Source organism: Orcinus orca, chromosome 1 (assembly GCF_937001465.1).
Source record: "Orcinus orca chromosome 1, mOrcOrc1.1, whole genome shotgun sequence".
In the NCBI taxonomy this organism is placed as follows: domain Eukaryota; kingdom Metazoa; phylum Chordata; class Mammalia; order Artiodactyla; family Delphinidae; genus Orcinus; species Orcinus orca.
In genome coordinates this window covers 162131145-162156672 of record NC_064559.1, presented here as the reverse complement: position 1 = coordinate 162156672, position 25528 = coordinate 162131145, and the positions used below count along the sequence as shown (strand labels likewise).

The 25528-nt window shown below is 38.3% G+C and overlaps 1 protein-coding gene across 7 annotated transcripts in view; it reads left to right on the top strand.

The window, feature by feature from the left end:
- The window catches only part of FGGY (FGGY carbohydrate kinase domain containing), a 450202-nt gene that overhangs the window by 417107 nt on the left and 7567 nt on the right, over positions 1-25528 (top strand). For 2 of the 7 annotated variants that reach the window (XR_004485339.2, XM_049697009.1), the window contains exon 16: positions 6068-6111. Coding sequence is in view for 6 of the 7 variants with exons in the window: in XM_049697009.1 (XP_049552966.1) it covers positions 6068-6111 (44 nt within the window). In the remaining variant the exon portion in view is untranslated. Of the gene's footprint in view, positions 1-6067; positions 6112-10574; positions 10762-14555; positions 15080-25528 lie in introns of those variants that run through there. The other 5 variants (XM_033435388.2, XM_033435395.2, XM_049697024.1 and 2 more) reach the window with 5 other exon arrangements.

The following is a 25528-nucleotide window of genomic DNA, read 5'->3' as shown; positions in this document are numbered from 1 at the left end:
AGGGAGACCCCGACTGGGTGGTGGTCTTTATATTCACACCACAGTCTATGTTGTTGCCAGTTGCACTGGGGAGCAGAGGGATAGAGAGTATGCGTTCCAAGGGGAGTGGTGAAAATAATGTAGGGCATTCCTGGAAACACCCAGCTCTGAGGAGGCACCAGATCAGCAGGTAAGGGTAACAAGCTGAGCATTAGAGTCTTAATGTTAAGGTGACCCTCTGTTTCTCACAGGCCAGAGGATAATCAGGTTATTCAGGTTTAAGTTTGTTGCCCTGTCACTGACCTGGTTGCTCTTGTCGGAAACTAAGACTCTCAGGGCCTGTGTTCTCAGCACCTAAATTGTTCCAAACACATATGGGTGCTCAGTATATAAATAAATACACAAAGATGAGACATTTTTCTGCACAAAGAAGGCAGGTAGAACTAAAAATATCTCAAAAATGTCTCACTTGCAGATCAAACAATCTAAGATATGTGTTAGCAAACCTTAATTTAAGCAACATTGAAAACTTTAAAATGTGACATGGTCATTAATGGTTAAGAAAATCATGCCTTATACCTAACGACTTGCCTTTAGTTTTTTATTGCGCATGTGTGTGTGCACACACACACACACACACAACACCACACACCTCATTTTGGGTTGTACTTCAAGCTCAGAAACCTTTTGCAAATTTTCAGTATTGGGCTTCCCTGGTGGCACAGTGGTTGAGAGTCCGCCTGCCGATGCAGGGGACATGGGTTCGTGCCCCGGTCCGGGAGGATCCCACATGCCACGGAGCTGCTGGGCCTGTGAGCCATGGCCGCTGAGCCTGCGTGTCCGGAGCCTGTGCTCCGCAACGGGAGAGGCCACAACAGTGAGAGGCCCGCGTACCGCAAAAAAAAAAAAAAAAAAAATTTTCAGTGTTGTTACAGACCATTCCCTGTATGATCTTTTATGGGAAACCAATTGCATCGTAGTCCAGAAATACCCATTGTTCACCAGGACTGCAGTACACATGCTTTCAGAATTCAAGGGTGTAGTTACAAATAATTACCATCAAAGGATTTAAAATGAAGGACATTGTCACTAAACAAAAACTAATGACCAAGCAGAGCTGTGTAATGTAATTATACTTAAGATGGGCCTTCTGATGAATTACAGAAGAATCTTTGTGCTGTCTCATGTCTCCATAAATGCACTTAACTGTTATTGACAGTAATAGGAGGAAGTCTTGAACATAAAAATCTTTTTCTTCCTTTTCTAGTTTCCACAGAGAGAACTTAAAAAGCAGTACATTTTTAAAAAGGATGTTTCTCCCAGTACTTCTAAATATTTGACAATTATATAAAATTTATAAAACAAAAGTAACTTAAATAAAAACAAAGACCACTGCTAATAAATTAAGGTTTTCCAATTTATTATTAGCTCACCCATTAATCTTACGGTCAATCTCTATTCTGCGCAGAAAATCATTTAAAATTACATATTAGAATAAATGCTTCTAAAGACCTAATTTTATTTGCTTAAGTCATACCTGAAGTCTTGATTAGAAGTGTTTCCTTATTAAAATCTAGGGTGAGCCTGGCTCCCTATTCTACAATTTTAATACACTGGAGGTGGAAAATATTTTACTTATTATTGTCTGGTATTTAGGCAAAGTCAATAATGATGCCTTCCATTTGAATATTTCTTTGCAGTATCCACGTTGACTGCATGCATGTAATCTCAGCTGCTCCTCATAATAGATTGGTGAGGGGAGACCTGACAAAGGGAGGGATCTCATTTTATAAAAACCACGTCTCCAAGAGCTTAAGTTACTCGCCCAAGATTGGGTAGCTGGATCACAGAGGCAGGATCACTCCAATGCTTCTTCCTAAGTAAATTCAATTAGCTTATTTGTGCAACAGAGGATGATTCATTAGTTAGCTAATTGCTCTCTCCTCTGTGGTCCCCCTCTTTAGAAGATGTATGAATATCTAGGAGGCCCCTTCTGATGCTCATTGGTTGATCAAAGTACTGCGTTATTTCTATTGGCAGCAGAGTGGTGAAGTGATAAAGGCTTGAGCCACGGCGTCACTGAGTCCTGCCTTCGGATCACAGCTTCACTGCTTACTAACCCACACAGTGTATGAACTCATGCAAGCTAGTAACCTGTGAGTCTCCGTTCCTTATCTATAAGGTAAAAGAAATGAAAATCTGCCTCACGGCTGATGTGAGAAGTAAATGGGATGATGTTTTGAAGTGCCTGGCCCAGTGCCTGATATAAAATAGAACTGCAACGAACACCAGTTTTTCTCCTCATCCCATCCATTTTTACATTATAAAGTAAATGCGTTGTTTCTAGAAGCATCTAGAAGCGTTGTTTCCAGTAACGTTGGATGACTTTATATTCATTTTCTATAGGTGAAAGTTCTGTGTTCTATCCATAACAACCAACCAGTACTGGTCCCTTACTATGTCAAGAGTGCTGGAATAGTTCCCGTCAGTGTGTAAAGGGGCCAGCTGCAGATTGCAGAGAAAGGGGACACACATAGAAACAGATTTAACAAGCCCAGAAATGTCATACTAGATGCCCAATGCACACCACGGTTGATAGGTTCTACAAGAGGTCTAAGGATGTCAGTAATGCAGGCCTGTCTGGAAAGGCTCATCTGTAAGTGATGAAACATCCAGCCCTGCCTTTCTCAGCTCTGCTAAGCTCAGGTACTGAAGGTCTTTCACCCGAAGATTCAGCTCTGCTCCATCCCGAAGATAAGCCAGGCTGAGGCAGGCTGTGTACACCCAATTCCAACCAGCTGCAGCTCTTCCCCAGCCAGTGAGTCTGGAATTCGTCTTTCTACCATTAGGCCCTAGGCACTGGGAACCTCACTAAATCACAGGCTTCTCCCCAAGGGACAAACATGTTTATCCAGTCTGGCATGACCCCTTGAAATTGCTCAATTCTTCTTATGCTAGGCACAAAGAAAGAAATGTTGAGTCCACTCACATGGTTCACTGCGTTATTCCTAAGCCATTTGTCAAAGTCCATGCCTCCCATTTTATTGCATTCCGCATGTAATCCTCCTGAGCTTTGTTTACTTATTCTCTTATTTCTGGCCTCACTAATCCCTTCAAATTTGACTTTTGAAACTGTCTCCCTGGGTAGAACCTTGGCTCTCCTTCAACCATAAGTTAAATTCACCTTCCTGCTACTCTGACTTATAAATCGTCTCTCCCATCCCACCTGGCCCCAGAAATCCCTCTCAAATTAAACCATATGGAAGGCTTATCTACCTGAACTCAGCAAACAGAAACTAGAGGTAAGCATCTGGCCCTCCAGTTTCTCTCCTGGGGCCAGAGTCCTGCTTGGATTTTAAGCAGTTTGATAGAACCCTGATACATTATCTAGCACTTATGAGCTCTCTGCCCCAGGGCCAAATGCAGCTCCCTGTAATTCTCCAGCCACCAACCCAGGTCTTGCTTTTGCCCATACAGACCTCCCAGAGAGAATCCAAAGGCCTCAAGCATGCTTTCTGGCAAGAAACTTCTATTGCGATGCCAGCTCCGCTGACATGAGTGATAGCCAGTGAAGATGTTCTCCGAGGGCTTGCCGTTCCTGATCTCTTATGGTTGAGTGGAATCTTGTAACCAGTTCTGTTTAATGATCTGTGAGAAATGATGGGTGTGATTTATGGACCAAGTCTTTGTCAAGTGAGAATCCCCAGAACTTTCTTTTCTCCCATACGACAGCCAGCACTGTTCCAGAAAAGGGTTCTCCCTCCTCCTGGGCTCCAGAGTAAAGATGAGTCAGAGCAGAGCCCCCAACCAACCCACAATGAACATGCAGCTTGAGTGAGACATAAGTTTTAAGGTTGTTTCTTCCCTCAGCATAATCTTTTCTACCCTTACTGATGTACCTCACAATTGGTATACCTCAAACTATTAGCACCACCCTGACCCATATGAAGCCAGGTTTGCCATGATCTGAACATCAGGCTCAGTCTTGTTAAATTAGTGCCCTTGGTCCCAGCCCTGAACAACGCTTCTTGCTTCCTTTTCCCACTAGTGTGTGTTGAGTGCTCAATCTCCCAGGAAATCATCAGGACACCCTCTTATTCTACTCCAGGGTTTCCCGAGAGAACGTTTGTCACTTGGGATGGTGCTGAGCTGCAAGTGATAATAACCCGAGAGTAGCTTATATAAGATTTTTTTTTCCTTATTAAGAAATATGGAGACAGGCAGTCATCAAGTTGGCGTGTGGATTCAACAATTCCATCGAAGATCCAAGCCCATTTTATCCTTCTGTTCCTCCCACCTCAGCCAGCTGGCTTTTGACCTTAGGTTTGTTACTTCCTGATTGCCAAGATGCTGTCACTTTTAGAGGCATCTCATTTTTCACATAACAGCATCCAGGACCTTCTCGCAATGCCACCGTTTTTGATCAAGGAAGCGCCTCCCAGCAGACTTCTCCTTAGGTCTCGTTGGCCAGGTTCTGCATCACAGATCTACCCCTAGGGATTCTTAAGACTGGCTTAGAGAACTCAAGATGCACTGGGACTGGGCATATTGCCGTTCCAATGAAATCATTGTTCTGTTAGAAAAAGGGAGGAGGGAAGAGCTGTTGTGTAGGCAGCCAACAGGGTTTGATCTACAGGGTTTGCCAGAATAATAGGTTTTCCTGGGAAAAGTGAGCCAGGGCCAACTAAGTTTGGGAAACGCTGAGTTAAACAGGCTTTTGTTATTATAGGATATCTTAGAATAGTCTAAATATGGTATGTGGTATTGTGAATATGGTATTGTGAATACCATTGTGAATCTCCTAGAGAGATAAGTTGTGAGACATCTTCCAGACTTATTCCATTTTGTATCGAGCATTTTATTGCACTATAGAACCACTATAGTAATTTGAACCCCATGGACCAAGAATCCGTAATGTTTTGGCCTGAGTCATATGAATGTTTCTTTCACGTTATCTGTGAATAAGGTTTATTCAGCAAATTAATGGTTACTAAGTGCAATTTGGTTGCTTCACCTAATTATAGAAACAAAATGCTATTTACTACATTACTGTATCAATTTCCTATATTCACTACTTTACTATATCAAATATTGTCTTACAAATGAATATTATTAATTATCAAGGTCTAAACTAGTCATTAAAAATAGGCTTAAAGAAGATTTTTATTTAGAAACACATTATAATAAATCTTTCAATTCAATTAAATTGCCCTTTCAGTTAAATTAAATTGTAGCTCTTGAAGCACCATAGATCAAGCCATTGGGATAGCTAGTGTCAAATACTAGCTGAAAATCCAATCCTGCATTTCTTGGTGATCTTTTTAAATTTAGTATTTCTATTTATTCTAACTTTAAGTCTTCCTCCCCTCTATTATATATTCCAGGTAGGAACCTCTCTAGTCACACACAGCAGCCTGAGGACTTCTCACTCTTATCTCCCCTTCCTGTGCACACCCTAACCCTAAACACACGTACATACCTACAACATGGACAACCTTAACATAGTGTTAGATCTTCGGCTAAAAAGGGCAGAAAGCTCTTTCCTTGAGACCAAGAAGATACCAATGGGAAATATATCTAACATTAGCTATTTTGTGACACATTGAGTTTCTAATACTAAATTTCATGAGTTGCATTAAAATTGAGCTGATTTAAATTCCAATATTGTATAGAAATTTTAATATCATCCTTTTGACAATAGGTTTCTAAGACTTTTGGTTTATTATACGTTAATGATTTTAGAAGAAGTTTTGGCATATCCTAGAAGATTTTAAAAATACTTGTCACAGTTAAGAAAGATTTGAAGAAACCATACAGTTGAGTTATGTTAATAACAAACTTTTTTTTTTACAAATGTGCATTTTCCTTTTTGACATCTACTAGTAATTTTTAAAGTATAATTTCTGAAACATATGGCTTAGCTGTTCTACACAGGTGTTATATTGTGCTGGAGAACGTATTGTGCTTCTGTATATTCAAGCATATGTTTCAAACCTACTTTTCCTAAAAGAAACACTTTATAGACTTCCTGCTATTTATATCAGAAACATATACTTGACCTTGATATCACCTGCTCCTTTTAATACAGGGTCTTGCCAGGAAACTTCTGGGAGCTTATGAAATCTACAGGAAGTAAGTACAATGTTGACTTTATTCTAAAGGTGATTGAGTTGGTGAGGAAGTGGTTAAAAAAAAACCACCTTTATGACTGTAAATGTAGAATGAGATAACAATGTGTTACCCTTTTAAACCTTTCCTTATCATTTTCCTCTCCTCACAACCTTTTGCATTTGTACTTAATTCAGTGTTCTAAAAATTATTGTTTCTCATACTACACTTTAATCACAGCTCTCACTTTCAAATATATTATAGTTTATGTACCAATAAAAATAGCTAATAATGATAGTATCTTACACTGGATAAATTCGAAGAGTTTCCACTGGCCAAAACAGGGCAATTGTTGCATCAAAAAAAGAAACAACTATAATGGATTAATAGGTGTATACCAATATATAAGCCTCCATGAGTGGTCCCTAAATATGAACATGACTTAATTTATATTTATCCACTGGATAACTCTGCAACATACTGCTCATCAAATCATACTTTTGCAAGTAGATTGAGTCAAATCCTTCCACCCTGGACCTGAAATACAGGGTGATATTAAACTGAAACTATCTCTTTTAGGGAAATGAAGGTCCATGTTCCTCATAAAAGAGGAAGAATAACAGGTAGTCTTCTCAAATCTGGAGAGCACAAAGGATCATAAGAGCATCATCTGTATTAGACTTCTCCAGAGAAACAGAACCAACAGTGTGTATATATGTATACACACAGATATATATATATATATATATATATATATATATATATATCTGTGTGTATGTGTGTGTTGGTGTGTGTAGATAGATAGATAGATACTTGTTATAAGGAATTGGCTCACAAAATTATGGAGTCTAGGATATCCCACGATCTGCTGTCTGTAAGCTGGAGACCCAGGAAGTCCAGTGGTATATAAGTTCCGAGTCCAAAAGCTCAGGAAGAGCCGATGATATAAATCCAAGTCCAAGGGCAGAAGACAGTGTCCCACCTTAAGCAGTTAGGCAGAGAGAATTCTCCCTCCACCTTTCGGTTCTATTCAGGCCCTCAGAAGATTGTATGATGCGCACCCACGTTAGGGAGGGCAATCTGCTCTACTTATTCTACAGATTCAAGTGCTAATCTCATCCAGAAACACCCTCACAGACACACACAGAACTAATGTTTAACCGAATATTTGGATACCCCATGGCCCTGCCAAGTTGACACACGAAATTAACCATCACACCATCCAACTTCAGATCTATGGTTCCTCTAACCTAGTGATTCGCACTCCCAATTGCATATTAGAAGAACCTGTTTGGGTTCCACCTCCAGAGATTCTGACTGAATTGTTCTGAGATGTGGCCTGGCATTGGTATATTTGAAAATCTCTGCCAAGTAATTCTAAAATGCAGCTGGCATTAAGAACCATTGCCATCTAACTATAGCGGTAACTTCACTTTTTCTCTGGGAGAGAATAAGAGAGACGATCCTTCAGGAAATACACTTAAAAACACCATCACCAGCAATAACAAGCCACTAAATGCCAGACATGCCAGGTCAGATAGTAATACTCATTTAATCCTTTAAATAGCACTATAAGGGGCATATTACTATCCTGATTTTTGTGATAGGAAAATAATAAATGGTAAGTGAACTGAAGCACAGGGAAGTTAAATAAATTACCAATAGTCACAGAGCCAGTAAATCGTGAAACCAAGGACTCAAACTAACTCTGAATGCATACAAAACCCATACTCTTCACAATATCACACTTCAGATACATTTTCTTCCTGGATTCTTAGCTAAAAATAGGCTGCTGTCTAGGCTGAGTAGGTAACTTCTCAGTATCAGCCTGTGGTGACAAACATTTTCATTATTTTTCATCAAAGAGCCACCTCTGGGGAAGTGAACACTGCCGGGCTCACCTTTACAGGAGAGGGAAAGAAGGCATGTATGAGCCTGGTTTGAATGGGAGTGCACGTGGTTGTTTAGAATCACTGCCTAATGGTGTTGTTTTAAAATAAAGTATAGATTTTAAGTGCCGTGATCAATCTTTGATAGCAATAAACTACCTCTTTCTGTAGAGAACTGAGAATTTCTATATAGGAATTGCTCTGGGCACTCAATTTGGTGGAAAGTAGGAGCTACCAGACTTCACAAAACTGCTTTTGCAAAGCCCTTTCCATAAGAATGAGAAAATGTCAGCTGCCCAAGATCAAGGAATTAAAGGGGAAAACCAGTGGAAATTGTGGAGAAGCAAAAGCCCACTCACCCTGACAACACTACTTGTCACTGCTGCTGTCTCTCAGACAGGCAAGGATGTTTATGGAACCATCTGACTAAGGCTAAAAGGAAGAGATTAGATACTCTGTGTCTTTATAATTAAATATTATTACTATTATTATCTTCCTTTAAAGAAATCTCTTGGATTTCCCATACATCTTCACCTCTTCCACTCTGAGAGTCTAGGTTCTAACTACATCTAAAAACTTCCTAGCTAACTTCTTGCCTCTATCTCTCTTCCCTTTATTCTAGCCTGACTTGTTGCTGCCAATCTCATCATCAACTCTCGCATGCTGTCTTTCATTTGGTTTCCTATTTTTAAGGGTAAACCAAAATAAAAGGAAGATCCTGATAATGTCCTAAGTGGGGGTGTGGAAGGAGAATCTTCCATCACTGTGGTGGGGCTGTGAGGAGCTGGGAGACAAATGCCAGAATGACCTTCTGGAAGGGTAACCAAGGTCAAAGTAGGACAGCCGGCCAAGCCAGGTTGTTATTCCCAAGGGTGAGGTGAGGAATAAGTGTGAGAAATGGAGCCCAAATGAGGAAGAAGAGAGCAAGAACTCACGTGAGAGGCAGTCTAAATGAATGCTGGAGACACAGTGCTGGTGATAGTAGCATCTTTTTGTATGAAGTCCCAGCATGACTAAGCCAGGTTTATTTAAAGGACCTGGAATGGTATGGATGCCCCTGCTCTGGCTCCAATACTCTGGCATACTTCTTTTTTAAAAAATTATTATTATTTTTTAATTAATTTATTTTTGGCTGTGTTGGGTCTTCGTTGCTGCGAGCGGGCTTTCCCTAGTCGCGGCAAGAAGGGGCTACCCTTTGTTAAGGTGCACAGGCTTCTCATTGCAGTGGCTTCTCCTGTTGTGGACCATGGGCTCTGGGTGTGCGGGCTCAGTACTTGTGGCTCACAGGCTCTAGAGCGCAGGCTCAGTAGTTGTGGCTCACAGGCTTAGTTGTTCCACAGCATGTGGGATCTTCCCGGACCAGGGCTCGTACCCATGTCTCCTGCATTGGCAGGTGGATTCTTAACCACTGCGCCACCAGAGAAGTCCCACTGTGGCATACTTCTGAGCAGGGGAGCTCTTTGGCCTGTATAACCCCTGATGGATCTATCATTGGGGCTGGCTGTTGTGTCACTGTGATTCTGAAACTTCCTCCTCCCATCAGATGTTTCCTATCTGTCTGGGACTGTCTGGAAAGCAGTGGTGCTTCAGTAATCCTAAACAGGCTCTCCGCAACACCTCCTTCTTCTAAACATCACGATACCTAAAGCCCAGGATGGTTCACAGCACATTGACTATAATAGATACTTAGGAAAACAACCAGTGTAGCAATGGGAAACCTTGCCCCAGAGTTTCAGTCGGTCTGGAAAACAGGGAATTTCATCATGACCTTTGTTTTTGTCAGAATCTAATCAGGAAGTAGAAACCACCTGAGCATTCATAGTAGCGATTCCAAAACTGGTAAAGTTACACGGGTAACGGAGGAACTGAGAGCCAAAATGAGGACAGGGAGGCAACCCAAGAGTCATTGACAGAAGGAGGCCATTAAGACCCTAGGTTACAGGGACAGAGAAAGAGGTGGTACCACTGGCCTCTGGGCAAAAGCTGAGACCATGGCAGGACTGTTCATGGAGATGTAGCTGCTGCTGGAGTCATTGCCCCAGCCAGGGACTCCAATCTCCCACCCTCCAGTGTCTCACTGTTGCCTCCCATTTGGCCATATTCAGCTGGAAACCATCAGAAGTGGGAGGCTGAGAAATGTATACTTCAGGGGTCAGCCCTCTGCAAATACAGAGCAGAGTGCGGTATGCCCCAGAGAGGCTAGGCAGCATGCCCCAGAGAGGCTAATCGCTCTTCACTATTAATCAAAATATTGATACAAGGCCCTCAGACATACTTCCAGTACTGCTCCTTGCTTCACTCTCCACAATTTATACTTCTGCCATCTTTACTGCCAACCTACCCGCTGTGCCTCATGGAACCCCCATTTCATTCATACTACTCTGTGCCCCGAACCTTTTCTCCAAACACTCTCTCTTTATGACTTTAATAGAATTGTGACTCTTTCTTAGCAAAAACCTTGTGTCATTCTTTCTGTCATTCAACAATGATACATTGAATGAGAGTTATGTCAATGATAACTAACCTTGCACTGTTGTTTGTGTTTTATACATAGTAAGCCCTGCCGTTCTCGCAACCACCTTATCTTCCTCTTTATAGATGAGAACACTGAGACTGGAATACTTAAGAAACTTGCTCATAACACAGCTCATAAGTGGCCAAGACAGGAATTAAATGTACAGCCGGGCTCTAGAAACAAAGTCTTATCCAGCATACAGCCCTGTTCTAGGAATGGACATATAGTAGTGATCACTACAGGATGATTCCTGCTAACAGAGTTCAGTGGGAGAAGATATTTTTAACTTCTCATTTTGAAATAATTTTAGTTTTACAGAACAATTGCAAACAGTATAGAGAGTTCCTATATGTGCTTCCTGCGTCTCCCCTAGTGTTAATGTGTAACACAACCAAAGCATATTTATCACTAAGCATTAACGTTGGTACGATACTCCTAACTGAACCACAGACTTTACCAGGTTTTCCACTAATGTTTTTGTCCCAGGATTCCATGCAGGACACCACATTGCATTTAGTCAGCATGTATCGCTACACTCCTCCAAACTGTGCCAGCTTCTCAGACTTCCTTTGTTTTTTATGACCTTGACACTGTTGAAAATTACCAGTTAGGTAATTTGGGTTTGTCTGATGTTTTCTCACAATCAACTGGAGTTATGGATTTTTTGGATGAATAATCCAAAGGTGGAGTGTGCTTCTTATCACATTGCATCAAGGATACATGCTATAAACATGACTTATCACTGGTGATGTTAACCTTAATCATTTAGTGAAGTGGTGTTTGTCATATTTCTTTACTGTAAAATTACTACTTTTACAGTAACTGCTTTCATATTCTATTAGTTAGAAGGGAGTTGACTCAGCCTAGCCTACACTCCAGGGGAGAGGAATTAAGCTCTACCTTCTGGAAGGGGGAGCAACTGCTCTTATTATTTGTAATTCTTCTGTAAGAAACATTTGTCTCTTCTCCTCCAATTATTTATTTATTTATTCTATCATGTATATCATTATGGATTCATAGATGTTTGTTTTATTCTTTAGGTTATAATCCAATACTATCATTATTTATTTTGTTGCTCAAACTGTTCCAGCTTTGGCCATTGGGGGCTCTTTCAGGTTGACTGCCATGTGCTTTTCACATATCACCATTTTTTTTTTTCGGCACGCGGGCCTCTCACTTTTGTGGCCTCTCCTGTTAAGGAGTACAGGCCCCGGACGCTCAGGCTCAGCGGCCATGGCTCACGGGCCCAGCCGCTCCGTGGCACGTGGGATCCTGCCGGACCGGGACACGAACCCGCGTCCCCTGCATCGGCAGGCGGACTCCCAACCACTGCGCCACCAGGGAAGCCCCATATCACCGTTTTTTAAAGCACTTCCTTGTTTTCTGTCACTGCGAGATGCTCTAGGCTCATCTTGCATTCTCTCTGCCCCTAGAATCAGTCATTTCTCCAGGGAGCCCTAGCTCCTTTTATTGGAGAATGATGTTAGAAACCAAGATCTGGATGCTAGATGTGCTTCTAGGCTGTCTCGGTCCTAGAAAATATACGTATGTATGTATCCTACCCCATGTATATACATATAAGAAGAATTTAAGTAAATAAAAGTCCAAATAGGTTGTTAAATAAATTAGCTATGAAGAAAAATGCCACATTCTGTGTAAAAGAATTATAGATGTGATTTAATACAAATGGGGCGAGGCAGTGGTCAGTGTGGTCTTCTTTGTAGCAGGAATACTTAAGCCAAAATCTTTTAAATGAGCAGGAATTAGCCAGGCTAAAGGGCAAGGAGAGAGCATTTCAGGCAGAAGGAGCAGCCTCTGAAGAAGCACTTTAGTAGGACGAGCTCAATGCATTTGAAGAATTGAAAGGGATCCATCATGGTGAGAGCAGAGTTATCCAAGGGAAATGCGACTGCAAATGGGCAGAGGCGGGATCATGTAGGGCCTTGAAGGCCATGGTAAGAATCTCCTTTTATCATGAAAGCAATGGGTTGCCACTGAAAGGTGTTAAATAGGGGAGGGGGTACGTCCTACTTCACATAGAAATGTAGGGTTATGTGAAGTGGGAACCTCCCCAACTGCCTCAGCTCTCCTGTCCCACCTATTAGCTTTTCTCCGCTGGCGCCCATCCCCAGGAAGCCATATCACTCTGGTCCACACCACAGTCTTATCTTTCCAGTTTGTTTTGGATTTCACCAAGGCCAGATCTATAAAATGTACTCATGTGAGGGATACGTGTATACTTTTGTTGTAAAGTGTGCTCTCATTTACATTATTTATGTAAAGCCTTTTCTAAGAACAGATTTGAATCCAAAGCCTCACAGAACTCCAGGCTCTGCTAAATAGTAAGAATAATGTTTCCTTCTTTTCCTCAGTTGCTAAGAAGTTCATGACTACATATGATACACACTCAGTTGTATTTTCCTGTGAATTCCTGATAAATTTTTTCTCCTTTCCTCTTTTACTGATTGGTTGTTTTTAGTGACTTCGGATTGTTTATTTTATTATACCTGTACTTTTGTTGTAAATAAATTGAAGACCTTTCTTGAAATGAGGACAGTTGCAATTTATTTTAAAAATTAACAAAGAAATAAGAAGCCCATCCTACAACTGGATGCTGGAATTTTCTCTTTGGCACCCCTACCAGCCTCAGCCTGAGGATTTCAGTAAAATGTGGAGCTCCTGAGTTGCTCTGTCTCTCTGAGCAGCTCTAATTACTGCAGAGTTATTGATGTTTATTCATTGTTGGGCCAAATGAATTAACAATGGTCTGTTGTTTTTGTTAAATAATGAGGCACTGGTTGTTTAAAAATGTTCATAGTGCCTTACATAAAAACTAAAGCGTTACTAAACTTAAAATACCCTAAGAAAACAATTTGTTTATTAAAATCATAGATTTAAAAATACATGGATGAAATGTAACTATTAAAATGAAAATAGTAGGTTCTATATCATCTATAGAGTAGTGTTGCTGGAATGCAATAAAGACAAACAATTATCCCCAGAGGAACACTATTACAATCATTGCTTAATTACGGTTTATTTTTCCTTTCCTCTTGTGATAATTACTCACTCCTTCAGACTAAGAGATACTGACATTTCACTAACAGCATGATTGTTTTTATTCCACATACCCGTGGTTTCCTCTCATTTTAGTCCTAAGACAATGTGTTCAATTATTTGCAGGTTCTAAATTTGTTTTAATGGTGTCTGTGTTTATTTAGATTAATGACTCTCTAATTTAAAAAATTAGAAAAATTTTATTTTGATATTTTACAGATATACTGAGTGCCACTTGACTTGTTAAGGAATTCTCAGTCCTCATACCATATATAAACTTAAGTTTGAAAGTCAAGTCAGAAAAGTGTCAGGACTTGGAATTACAAGACTTGGATTTGAATGACAGCTCTATCACATACTAGCTGTATGTGAACTTAGATGAATCAATTAATCCCTCTGAGTTGTTCTTTTCTTATTTTTAAGATAGAGTTGGTAGTCATCCCTCTATCCAACCCACTAGGCTGTTATGAGGTTCCAATGGAATAATGTCTGGACAACTGTTCACTTTGTACACCATAAAGTTCTTGTCAAGGATCAGTCATAGTAAGTGTATTCATTCAATTCAAAAACATTTGCTAGGTACACACTATGCTTCAGCCCCAGTGCTCATGCCAGAAATGCAGAGATGTTTGAACAGAAGATGATGATGATGATGACAAAGTTTCATAGAGTTAAATATGTACACAATATTTCTTATGTCTGTGAAACAACATTGGAACATTATAATGGAGTTAGGATATTTCCTCCTGTTAAATCTTTTAAATTTATGTTCTACTCACTCTGGAAGCAATAATTTTATTGTAACTTTGTCATAGATATTATATGCTGAGTGTTAACAATTAATATAGCTGAGAATCTGGATTTGCAAAGGATATAATTTATGATTCTATTTCTAGTACAAAAGTCAGAAACTGATTAATTTTTTATTAAACTGGTGAATTTTAACAGGCTTTATGCTTAGTTCTCAGTGTTGTCCCTGATCAACTCTTTCTATTTTGGACTGACAGTGGGCCCAGGTCAAGTTTCGAGACAAATTGTCACAGAAAAAAGACTTTTGAGACCATCTGTATCACCTATTTTTTCAGGAGTTTATTTCAGAGTGCAGAGATGGCATTAGGACTCCAAGGGCAAGAGAAATATGAACTGTAGTTACAACGGGGCAACAAGGAACTGAAATTCCTGCAGGGACAGCAAGAGACAAATTGATATGCCGAGTTCAAAAATCAGTCATCAAATACCGATGGACCATTTACCATGTACAGAGCACTAGTGACAGGGATACAGCAGTGGATACAGACCTGCTACCCTGCTCATGAAGTTTAGAGAAATGAGGAGGAGTCAAGAAGAGTTAGGCGGAAAAAACAGTACTTGGAAAGACTTGGAGGAAGAAAGAAGTATGACACCTTGGGGCTTGGAGGACATGTTCCGATTTGTTCTGTATATCTGTGTATCACTCCTAATGTCTGGTATTGTGTTGTACACACACAAATGAACAGCAGATATTTTAAAATCAGCAATAAATGATGAACACTAATGACTATGGCATCACTGGATCAGCTGACCCTCCCAGAGCTAGTGTAGCTCTGAATGCCAGAGCATTAGTATCTCCACTGGTAAAGTATGAACCATGATATCCACTATACAGGATGATATGGAAAAATAATGAGGTGATATATGAGACAGTAATTTTTTAAATGTGAAAACATCATCAATGTGTTCATTGTTCATCTTTGAAACAAATAGAGGAGTAGTAAGAACATGGAAAAGAAGAACTTCCAGGAAGATTCTACATTGGAAGGGGTCAGAATCCTGAATACTTTCTTAGTTTTAGTTTCAAATATATCAAAGAACAGACTGTATCTGAATCAGAAATAGCCACATCTGTGTCAATCTGTGGACTTGGGGGAGAAAGAGAAAGTGCTCAGGCTGTCAGTGGAGTAAAAGAATAATCATTCCTTATGATCAAAGCTCACAGGCCAGTGAACCTGAGTTTCACACAGCAGAGCAGAAGGTGAACAATTTGATTAAAGAACATATTAATGATGGCAATCAGCAAGTTTGGGTAGATCCTCCACAGATTCAAACTCATTGTGTTTATATATTTATATACCTACAGACAGATATGTGCATTACTATGCAACTTGTTAAAGCTTTGTTTGGAGGTTATGAAATGATATACCTGAAAACACATTATAATATACCAATACATATAGAACTCTAAGAAACTGCTATTATCTGTAATATTTTGATTCCAGGGCCATTACGAACTTATGGGCAAGTCTTCTTAATAATGGTCCTTTGGGAACCACTAAATGGTCTTGAATGAAATCCAAGTCTCAAACTGCTTAAACAAATTCCACTGTCTTCTGAATGGTGCAGTCGTGCTGCTTCAGGATGTGAGATAATGTTACTGTGACCCGGCAGCTTTAGCAGAGCTAACTCTATTAATAAGGCCAAATAGGCCTTTATCTAGAATGATAAAAACCAATAGCAAGCAACTTTAAAAAATACCCATTGAGATATCTTGGAATAATGCCACACATTTGAGTCTGAAGACGAAAAATTAATTATTTGTAGAGGGAGTGCACTCCCATATTGCTCATCTTGCCTTTTACTAAAGTATGGGAAGCAGTCAGACTATAATGATGGGCATCACATACAATGAGCTTAAGTAAAAGCTCTCAGGATGTCTGTGATTAAGCATAAAAGCTACTCTCTCCATGCTGTATAAATAACTTAATTAAATTAAATTTTTTAAAAAAGAAGCTACTCTCTCCATAGGGCATTTCCATATTATAGACCCTGTAGATTTATCGGTCAATTTACTGGTCATATTAAACCAGGCATAGCAAATAGGTTTCAACTCCCCTGCCAATATTAATTGATGGGTAGTGGCTGCTGGGGGTAGTTTGTTGAAAAAGGCTGTGATGATAAAACCAACTCTGAAGCAGAGATCATGGATGTGTGTGTTTGAAGGTGGAGGTGAGGGTTAGGGGTCCCTATACAGTGGTAGTCTGTATTAGGAGAAAGACTGATCAAGCACAGGCCAAAGGTTACACAGATACTAGCTACTCATTTATTCATTTGTTTATCCTTCACCTCTTCAAAAAAGACATGGAAGAGAATATCTGTAATATAAAAAGATTTTAAAAATCAGGGCAAAAGGAAAGTAAGACCAAAACAGTAAGTTAAGGCCACTGAGAAATGCAAATCCTGCACACTTAGCAATGGGGGCTTAACATTTGACTGAATTTCCTAACAGCCAAATTAAATATGGAAGTCATAATCATTGACAAGATTCACATTGTCAGAAATATAAGGTTGGTCATGTAATGTAAACTGTAAGACAGACATTCTGGTATAAAAGAATAGATGTGGAACTAGAAGACGTGAATTTAAATCCAAAGGCTGCCACCTAGTAGCCATGTGACCTTCAGCAAGTTATTTAAACTTGACTGCCTCAGTGTCATCATTTGTAAAATCTGGATAATAATGCTGCTTCATGAATTGCTCTGAAGTTAAATTATGAAGTGAGCATGCTCTTTATTTTCCATTTGGTCACCTAGATCCATGCCCTTCACTTCTCTGCCCTGCAGACTGCATCAGCCAGGCTCCCTTTGCCCTCTGGCTTCCTGTTCAGTTCAGCCAACAAGGAGTAACCTCTCCCCACCTCTTCAGTGCCGAGAGTCTAATGCTATCTGGTCCCTTTATGACTGGAGCCCTTATGGGCAGCAGCCTTTCAGAGCACCAGCTCTCACCAAGCTCCATGATACTGTGGCCTCCCCTTGCTTCTTTAGGCCTAAAGAGTAACAGCTACTTGACGTTGCTATCTCTGGGTGCCTCAGGATCACTTTTTGGTTTCCCCAACTCCATTCATACTTCTGTAAACGGTCTCTGCATTTAATTCTCATCAGAATCCAATGTGAACATGTTTTCTGTTTCTGGCCATGGCCCTGACTAAGACAATGAATATTTATAACAAATGGGAGGGAGATGGGAATAGAGTCGATTTTTGAGCCCCTACTACAGCCAAGCAGAGAACCAGTCACTATTTATAACAGATATTCAATAAATGCTGATAAATCTGAAGTAAGGGGTCTGAGACAGGATAAGGGAGAACAGATTTCACCAGAATTTGAGACACAGGACTCAGATCCTTTCCATCAGATGACCTCCTTTCTCCAATATGGAATGTCAACAGAAGAAAGAGAAAGAATCAGGATTAATCGGCCGGTTTAGCCTGAGCAACAGCAACAAAATGCTGACATTTATGAAGGTGTAAAATCTGTTCTAGGTTTCAAAAAAGTTCAGAGGGAAATGGTGCAGCAGAGAGCGAGAATGTGAATTTTCTTTGTGCCATTTTAGGTACCTGGGGGAAGAGTGGAGGTGAGTGGGCATAATATAATTAATGGAATGCCTACTGTGCTTTTGTGCCATTCCATTTTAGAACGATTTACGATTTTCCAAGGATGTGCTATCAGAAAGGAAGTATTTTGCCTCCTTTTCACAAAATAAAGATACTTTAAGAATCACAAACAAAAGAGAAAGTAACAAGAACACGTGAACTATGTTCTGGCACAGGGACAACCAAAGGTTTGTGGGCACCCAGCAAATTCTGCTGTTGTCCCTAGAAACCACCAAAGGCAGGTAATCCCAAGTGCTTCCCTACTGAAGCATCCTACCTGTTACTGCGGTCAGGAGAGGCTCACATCCTCAGATCCTCTTTATTGATAGAAATCTATTTTTTTCTCTGTTGACACACATTTTTACAGGAAGGCAGAGATGTCTTAGATCTTATGTGCACAAGTCGTTCCCATAACCAGAAAGACAGACCTGGTACAAAATAACCACAGTGCAGGGGAGAACTCACAAACAAAGAAAAAGAAGCATAAAGTGAAATGTTTTGCTTTTCTTTTCGCCATTTTCATCCTGTTTTGATTTCCAACATGTGCAAGTCGTTCTGTTGCTATAAAACTTATTAAATGAAGTAAAAGAGCAAAGACCAAAAATGTAATAATGAAATGAAGTTTTAATCCCTTACAGTTTTTTGGCATCATCAGCTTGATAATATTTGATATACACTGAAGGGTTTTTGAGTTTTAGACAGAACTTTTCTTAAAACTGTTCATGCGTCCCAGATGTGACCTAGTTTCTTTCTGGGAAATGGATGCTGAGTGTTGCACAGGCAAGTCAAGCAGGCATGGCTATTTTAGGAGCCATTAATGTAGTATATTTACAGGAACCAAATATGTGACTCCAGCTGGCCCGTGAAAAACCTTCATTGAGCATGTACTATGTGCTGAGCACAGAACTGTAAACACAAAGGACCCGTCCTGATCTTGAGGAGCTCAGAAACCAGGTAACAAACATGTTATATGGTAAAAGAAAACACATGTAAAAATAAAGCCAAGGCATAACGTGTGCAAATGTCAGAAGCTGGAAGAAGGTAGAGAAGTGTTCCGTAATATGTAGGCATTTTTTTTTTGTCTTAGGAGAGTTAAGGGAATGCTTCACAGAGGAGGTAGAATCAGAACAAATTCTAAAGTTTTAATTCCAGCTGGGAAATTCTCTTCATTTAGGTCATGACTTACTTATGGACAAATGAATTTATGGTCCACTTGTATTGACAAGAAAACAGATGGAAAAAGCCTAAGATAAGGCTGGGCATAAAATAAGAATCATTAAGTGCTTTCTCTCTTCTCCAGTATTGTTTCAATTGAGGTAAAATTCACATAACATAAAATTCATCCTTTTCATCATTTTAAACTGTCCAGTTCAGTGGTGTTTATAAATTCACAATGTTTTACAAGCATTACCGCTATCTAATCCTACAGTATCTTCATTAACCTACAAAGAAAGGCTGTGCCCATTGAGCAGTCACTGGGCCTTCCCCTTCCCCTCCAGCACCTGGCAACCACTAATCTTTCTGTTCCCATGGATTTGTCTGTTCTGGACATTTCATATAAATACAGTCATAGAATATGTGGCCTTTGTGTCTGGCTTCTTTCACTTAGCAAAGCATTTTCAAGGTTCATCTAAATAGTAACATGAATCAGTACTTCATTCCTTTTTATGGCTGAATAACATTTATGATACACAAATACCACATTTTGTTTATCCGTTTGTCAGTTGGTGGACACTGAGTTGTTACTACCTTTTGGCTGTTGTGAATAGTGTTGCTATGAACATTCACATACAAGTTTTCATTTAAACATCTGTTTTAAATTTTTTTGGGTACGTATCTATAAATGGAATTGCTGGGTCTTATGCTAACTCAATATTTAACTTTTTGAGGAACTACCAAGCTGCATTTCCATTGTGGATGCACCATTTTACATTATTACCAGCAATGTATAGGTGTTTTAATTTCTTCACACCTCACAGACACTTGTTATTTTGTTTGTTTGTTTGTTTGGTTTGGTTTGGTTTGGTTTGGTTTTGCTTGTAGCCATCCCAGTGGGGGTGAAGTGGTTTCTCATTGTGGTTTTCATTTGTATTTCCCAAGTGACTGATGATTTTGAGCATCTTTATATGTGCTTATTGACCATTAAAATACCTTCTTTGGAAAAAAGTCTATTCAGATCCTTGGCCCATTTTTAAATTGGATTGTTTGATCTTCTTGTTGTTACATTGTAAGTTATTTATATATTCTGCAGACAAGTCTCTTAACAGATAGATGATATGCAAATATTTTCTCCCATTCTGTAGTTGTTTTTATTTAAATGACAGTGTCCTTTGATGAACAAAAGTGCTCTTTTAAATTTTTATAAAGACTAGGTTATCTATTTTTTTTTCTTTTGTTGCCTATGATTTTGATATCATGTTTAAGAAACCATTGCCTAATCCAAGGTCATGAAGATTTACACCTGTGTTTCCTTCCAAGAGTTGTAGAGTTTTAGCTCTTACATTTAGGTCTTTTGATTCATTTTGAATTAATTTTTGTGTATGATTGAGGTAGATATCCAAATTCCTTCTTTTGTGTGTGGATATCCAGTTGTCCCAGTACCATTTGTTGAAAAGACTATTCTTTCCCCAATTGAATATTCTTGGTACCTTATAGATGTCTGGGTTTATTTCTGGATTCTGAATTATATTCCGTTGGTCTATATGTGTGTCCTCATGCCAGCACCACAGTGTTTTGATTACTGTAGCTTTGTAGTAAGTTTTGAAATAGAGAAGTATGAAGAATTTTGTTCTTTTTCAAGATTTTGGATATTTGGTATCCCTTGCAACTACATGCAAGGGATGTAATCAGCTTGTCCATTCTTCACAAAGGCAGTTAGAATTTTGATAGAGATTGCATTGAATATGTAGATCAATTTGAGGAGTATTGTCTCTTAACAATATTAAGTCTTCCAATCTATGAACATGGAATGCCTTTCCATTTATTTAGGTCTTCTTTAATTTCTTTGAACAATGTTTTGTTGTCTTCTGTGTACGAGTCTTACTCCTCCTTAGTTAAATTTATTACTATTTTATTCATTTTGATTTTAAATGGAATTGTTCTGTTCTTTTCAGATTGTTCATTGCTGGTGTATAGAAATACTACGATAAGATTTTTATATGTTGGTCTTGTTTCCTGCAACTTTTCTGAATTCCTTTATTAGCTCTGTGAGATATATATATACACATATATATGTATATATATGTGTATATATATATGTGTATATATATACATATATATGTATATATATATGTGTATGTATATATGTATATATATGTGTATGTGTATGTATACACATATGTAGATTGTATGTATATTCATATCATCTGTGAATACAGATAGTTTTGCCTGTTCCTTTTCAATTTGGAGGCCTTTTCTTTCTTTTTCTGGACTTGTTGCCCTGGCTAGAGCTTCCAGTATCACATTGAATAGAAGTGACAAAAGCGGACATTCTCATCTTTTCTGATCTTGGGGGGAAAGCTTTCATTCTTTCACACTGAGTGGGGTTTTCACACATGGCTTTTATCATGTTGAGGAAGTTGCCTTTTACTCCTAGTTTTCTGAATAATTTTATCATGAAAGATTGTTGAATTTTTAACTTTGTCAAACGCCTTTTCTGCATGAATTGAAATGACTGTGAGGGTTTTTTTCTTTTTTTTCTATTAATATGATGTAATATACTGATTGCTTTTCATATGTTAAACCACCCTTGCATTCCTGGGATAAAAATCACACTTTGTTATGGGGTATAATCCTTTTAATATGCTCTTGGATTTGTTTTGATGATATTTTGATGAGATTTTTGCATCTATATTCAAAAGGGATATTGGCCTATAGTTTTCTTTTCTTGTAATGTCTTTTTTGGTTTTGATATCAGAGTAATGCTGACCTCATAGAATGAGTTAGGAAGTGTTTCCTCCTCTTCTGTTTTTTGGAAGAGTTTGAGAAGGATTGGTGTTATTTCTTGAAACACTTGGTAGACTCTACCAGTGAAGCCATGCAGTCCTGAGTTGTTCTTTTTTGGAGGCTTTTGATTATTGATCAAAATAATTAGGTCTATTCAGATTTTCTATTTCTTCTTGATTCAGTTTTGGTAGTTTGTGTGTTTTGAGTAATTGTTCATTTCATCTAGATTATCTAATTTGTTGATACACAAATGTTTACGGCGTTCTCTTATAACCATTTTTATTTCTATAAGGTCAACAGTAAATCTTCATTTCATTTTTTATTTTAGTGACTTGAATCTTTTTTCTTGATTAGTAGATCTAAAGGTTTGGTAATTTTGTATCTTTTCAAAGAACCAGCTTTTATTTCATTTATCCTACCATTTTTCTATTTTCTGTTTCATTTATCTCTACTCAAATCTTCGTTATTTCTTTCCTTCCACTTGCTTTGGATTTAGTTTGCTAGTTTGGATTTTTCTTTGCTAGTTTCTTAGGAAGTTTAGATTATTGATATAAGGTTTTCCTCTTTTTTTAATGTAGACATTTTAGAACTATAAATTTCTCTCCAAGAACTGCTTTAACTGCATCCCATAAGTTTTGGTGTGTTGTATTTTCTTTTTCATTCATCTCACAGTATCTTCTAATTTCTTGTGATTTCTTTTTTGACCCATTGGTTGAGAGTGTGTTGTTTAATTTCCACATATTTGTGAATTTGGCAGTTTTCCTGTTTATCTTCCTCCCTGCCTCCTTCCCTCTCTTCTTTCCTCCCATTTCTTCTTTCCTTCCTTCCTTCCTCCCTTCCTCCCTTCCTCCCTTCCTTCCTTCCTTCCCTCCCTTCTTTCTTTTCTTTCTTTTCTTTTTCTTTCTTTCTTTCTTTCTTTCTTTCTTTCTTTCTTTCTTTCTTTCTTTCTTTCTTTCTTTCTTTCTTTCTTTCTTTCTTTCTTCTGTCTTTAAAAAGGTTTTTGTGTGTGTGTGTTGAAGAACACTAAACATGAGATCTACTCTGTTAACAAACTTTAAGTGTACAATACAGTATTATTATAGGTTAACTATAGGCAGAGTGTTGTACAGCAGATCTCTAGAAGTTTTTCATGTGACATAACTGAAACTTTATACCTGTTGAACAGTGCCACCCCATTTTCCCCCCCTCCAGCCCCTGGCAACCACCATTCTATTCTCTGTTTCTATGAGATTGACAGTTTTAGATACCTCATATAGGTGAAATCAGGCAGCATTTATTCTTCCATGACTGGGTTACTTCACTTAGCATAGTGTCCTGCAGGTTTATCCATGTTGTCACATATGGCAGAATTTCCTTCTTTTTTAAGGCTAAACAATATTCCATTGTATGTATATACCACATTTTATTTATTCGTTCATCTGTTAATGGATATTTAGGTTGTTTCTATATGTTGGTTATTGTCAGTAATGCTGCAATGAACATGGGAATGCATATATCTTGTAGAGATCCTGATTCCAATTCTTTTGGATATATACCTCAAAGTAGGATTGCTGGATCATATGGTAAGTCTAATTTTAATTGTTTGAAGAAACCCCATACTGTTTTCCATAGAGGCTTCACCCTTTTACATTTTACATCTACCAAGAGTGTACAAGGTTTCCAATTTCTCCACATCCTCACCAACACTTGTTACCTTTTAAATAGATATATAATAACTATCTTAGCAGGTGTGAGTGATATCTAATTGTGGTTTTGATTTGCATTTCCCTGGTGATTAGTGATGCTGAGCATCTTTTCATATACCTATTGGCCACTTGTATGTCTTTAGAGAAGTGTTAATTCAAGTTCTTTGCCCATTTTTTAATCTTTTTTTTGTTTTTGTTTTTGTTTTGGCTGTTGAGTTGTAGGAGTACCTTATATACTTTGGATATTAATCTTTTATAAGATATATGGTTTTAAAATATTTTTTCCCACTCTTAGTTTGTCTGTTCATTCTGTTGATTGTTTCCTTCACTGTGCAGATTTTTAGTGTAATTACATATGTAATTTTGCTTTTGTTGCTTGTGCTTTTTGGTGTGTTATGCAAGAATCATTGCCAAACCCAATGTCATGAGCATTTCTTCTATGTTTTCTTCTGGACTTTTATAGTGATTTCTCATTTTATTTCATGGTGGTCAGAAAAAATGTTTTGTATGGTTTCAGTCTTTTTAAATGTATTGAAATTTATTTTGTGGCCTAACATATGATCTTTCCTGGAGAATGTTCCATATGCGCTTGAGAAAAAAGTGTATTCTGCTGCCGTTGGGTGGTGTGTTCTATATATGTCTCTTAGATCCAGTTGGCTTATAATGTTATTCAAGTCTTCTGTTTTCTTGCTGATTTCTGTGTAGTTGTTCTATCCATTATTGAAAGTGGGGTGTATATATATATATATATATATATATATATATATATATATATATATATAAAATATGTCCTACTGTTACTGTTCATCCCTTTGTTAGTTTTTGCTTCATATATTTTGGTGCTCTGTTTATGTGTCTATACTTAATATATCTTCTTGATGTATTATGCTTTCATCACTATGTAATAGCCTTTTATAACAATTTTCCTTAAACACTATTTTGTCTAATATTAATATAGACAATCCAGCATGTTTTTTTGTTTGTTTTTTTAAATTTTATTTATTTATTTATTTTTGGCTATATTGGGTCTTCGTTTCTGTGCGTGGGCTTTCTCTAGTTGCGGCAAGCGGGGGCCACTCTTCATCACGGTGCGCGGGCCTCTCACTGTCGCAGCCTGTCTTGTTGTGGAGCACAGACTCCAGATGCGCAGGCTCAGTAGTTGTGGCTCACGGGCCTAGTTGCTCCACAGCATGTGGGATCTTCCCACACCAGGGCTCGAACCCGCGTCCCCTGCATTGGCAGGCAGATTCTCAACCACTGCGCCACCAGGGAAGCCGCCAGCATGTTTTGATTAGTGTCTGCATGGAATATTTTTTCACATCTCCTAATTTTCAACCTAGCTTACCTTTGAATCTAAAGTGAGTCTCTTATAGATGTAGTATGGTTGAATCGTGTTTTTTAATCCATTCTGCCATTTTTTGGCCTTTTGATTGAGGTTTTAATTTCATTTACCTGTAATGTAATTACAGATAAGGAAGGACTTCTATTTTGTATAGGCTGTCTATATGTCTTATATCTTTTCTTGTTCCTCAATTCCTCCATTACTGCCTTCTTTCATGTTCAATATGTATTTTTTAGTATTCCATTTGGATTCCTTTCTCATTTTTTTCCACACAGTTTTAAGTTATTTTCTTAGTGGTTGCCCTAGAGATTAAAATTAGCATTTTGATTCATAACAATTTAGTTTGAATTAGTATCAGCTTAGCTTCAATTATGTATAAAATGTTTGTTCCTGTACAATTCCATCCCTCCCTTAATGTTATTGTCACAAATTACTTTTTATACTTTGTGTACCCATCAAAATAGACTTATTATTTTATGCCATTTTCTTTAAATCATATAGGGAAAACAAGGAGTTACAAAGTAAAAATACATTAATACTGACTTTTTATTTACCTATGTAGTTACCATTATTGCTCCTCTTGTGTTTTTTCCTTCCCCTTCT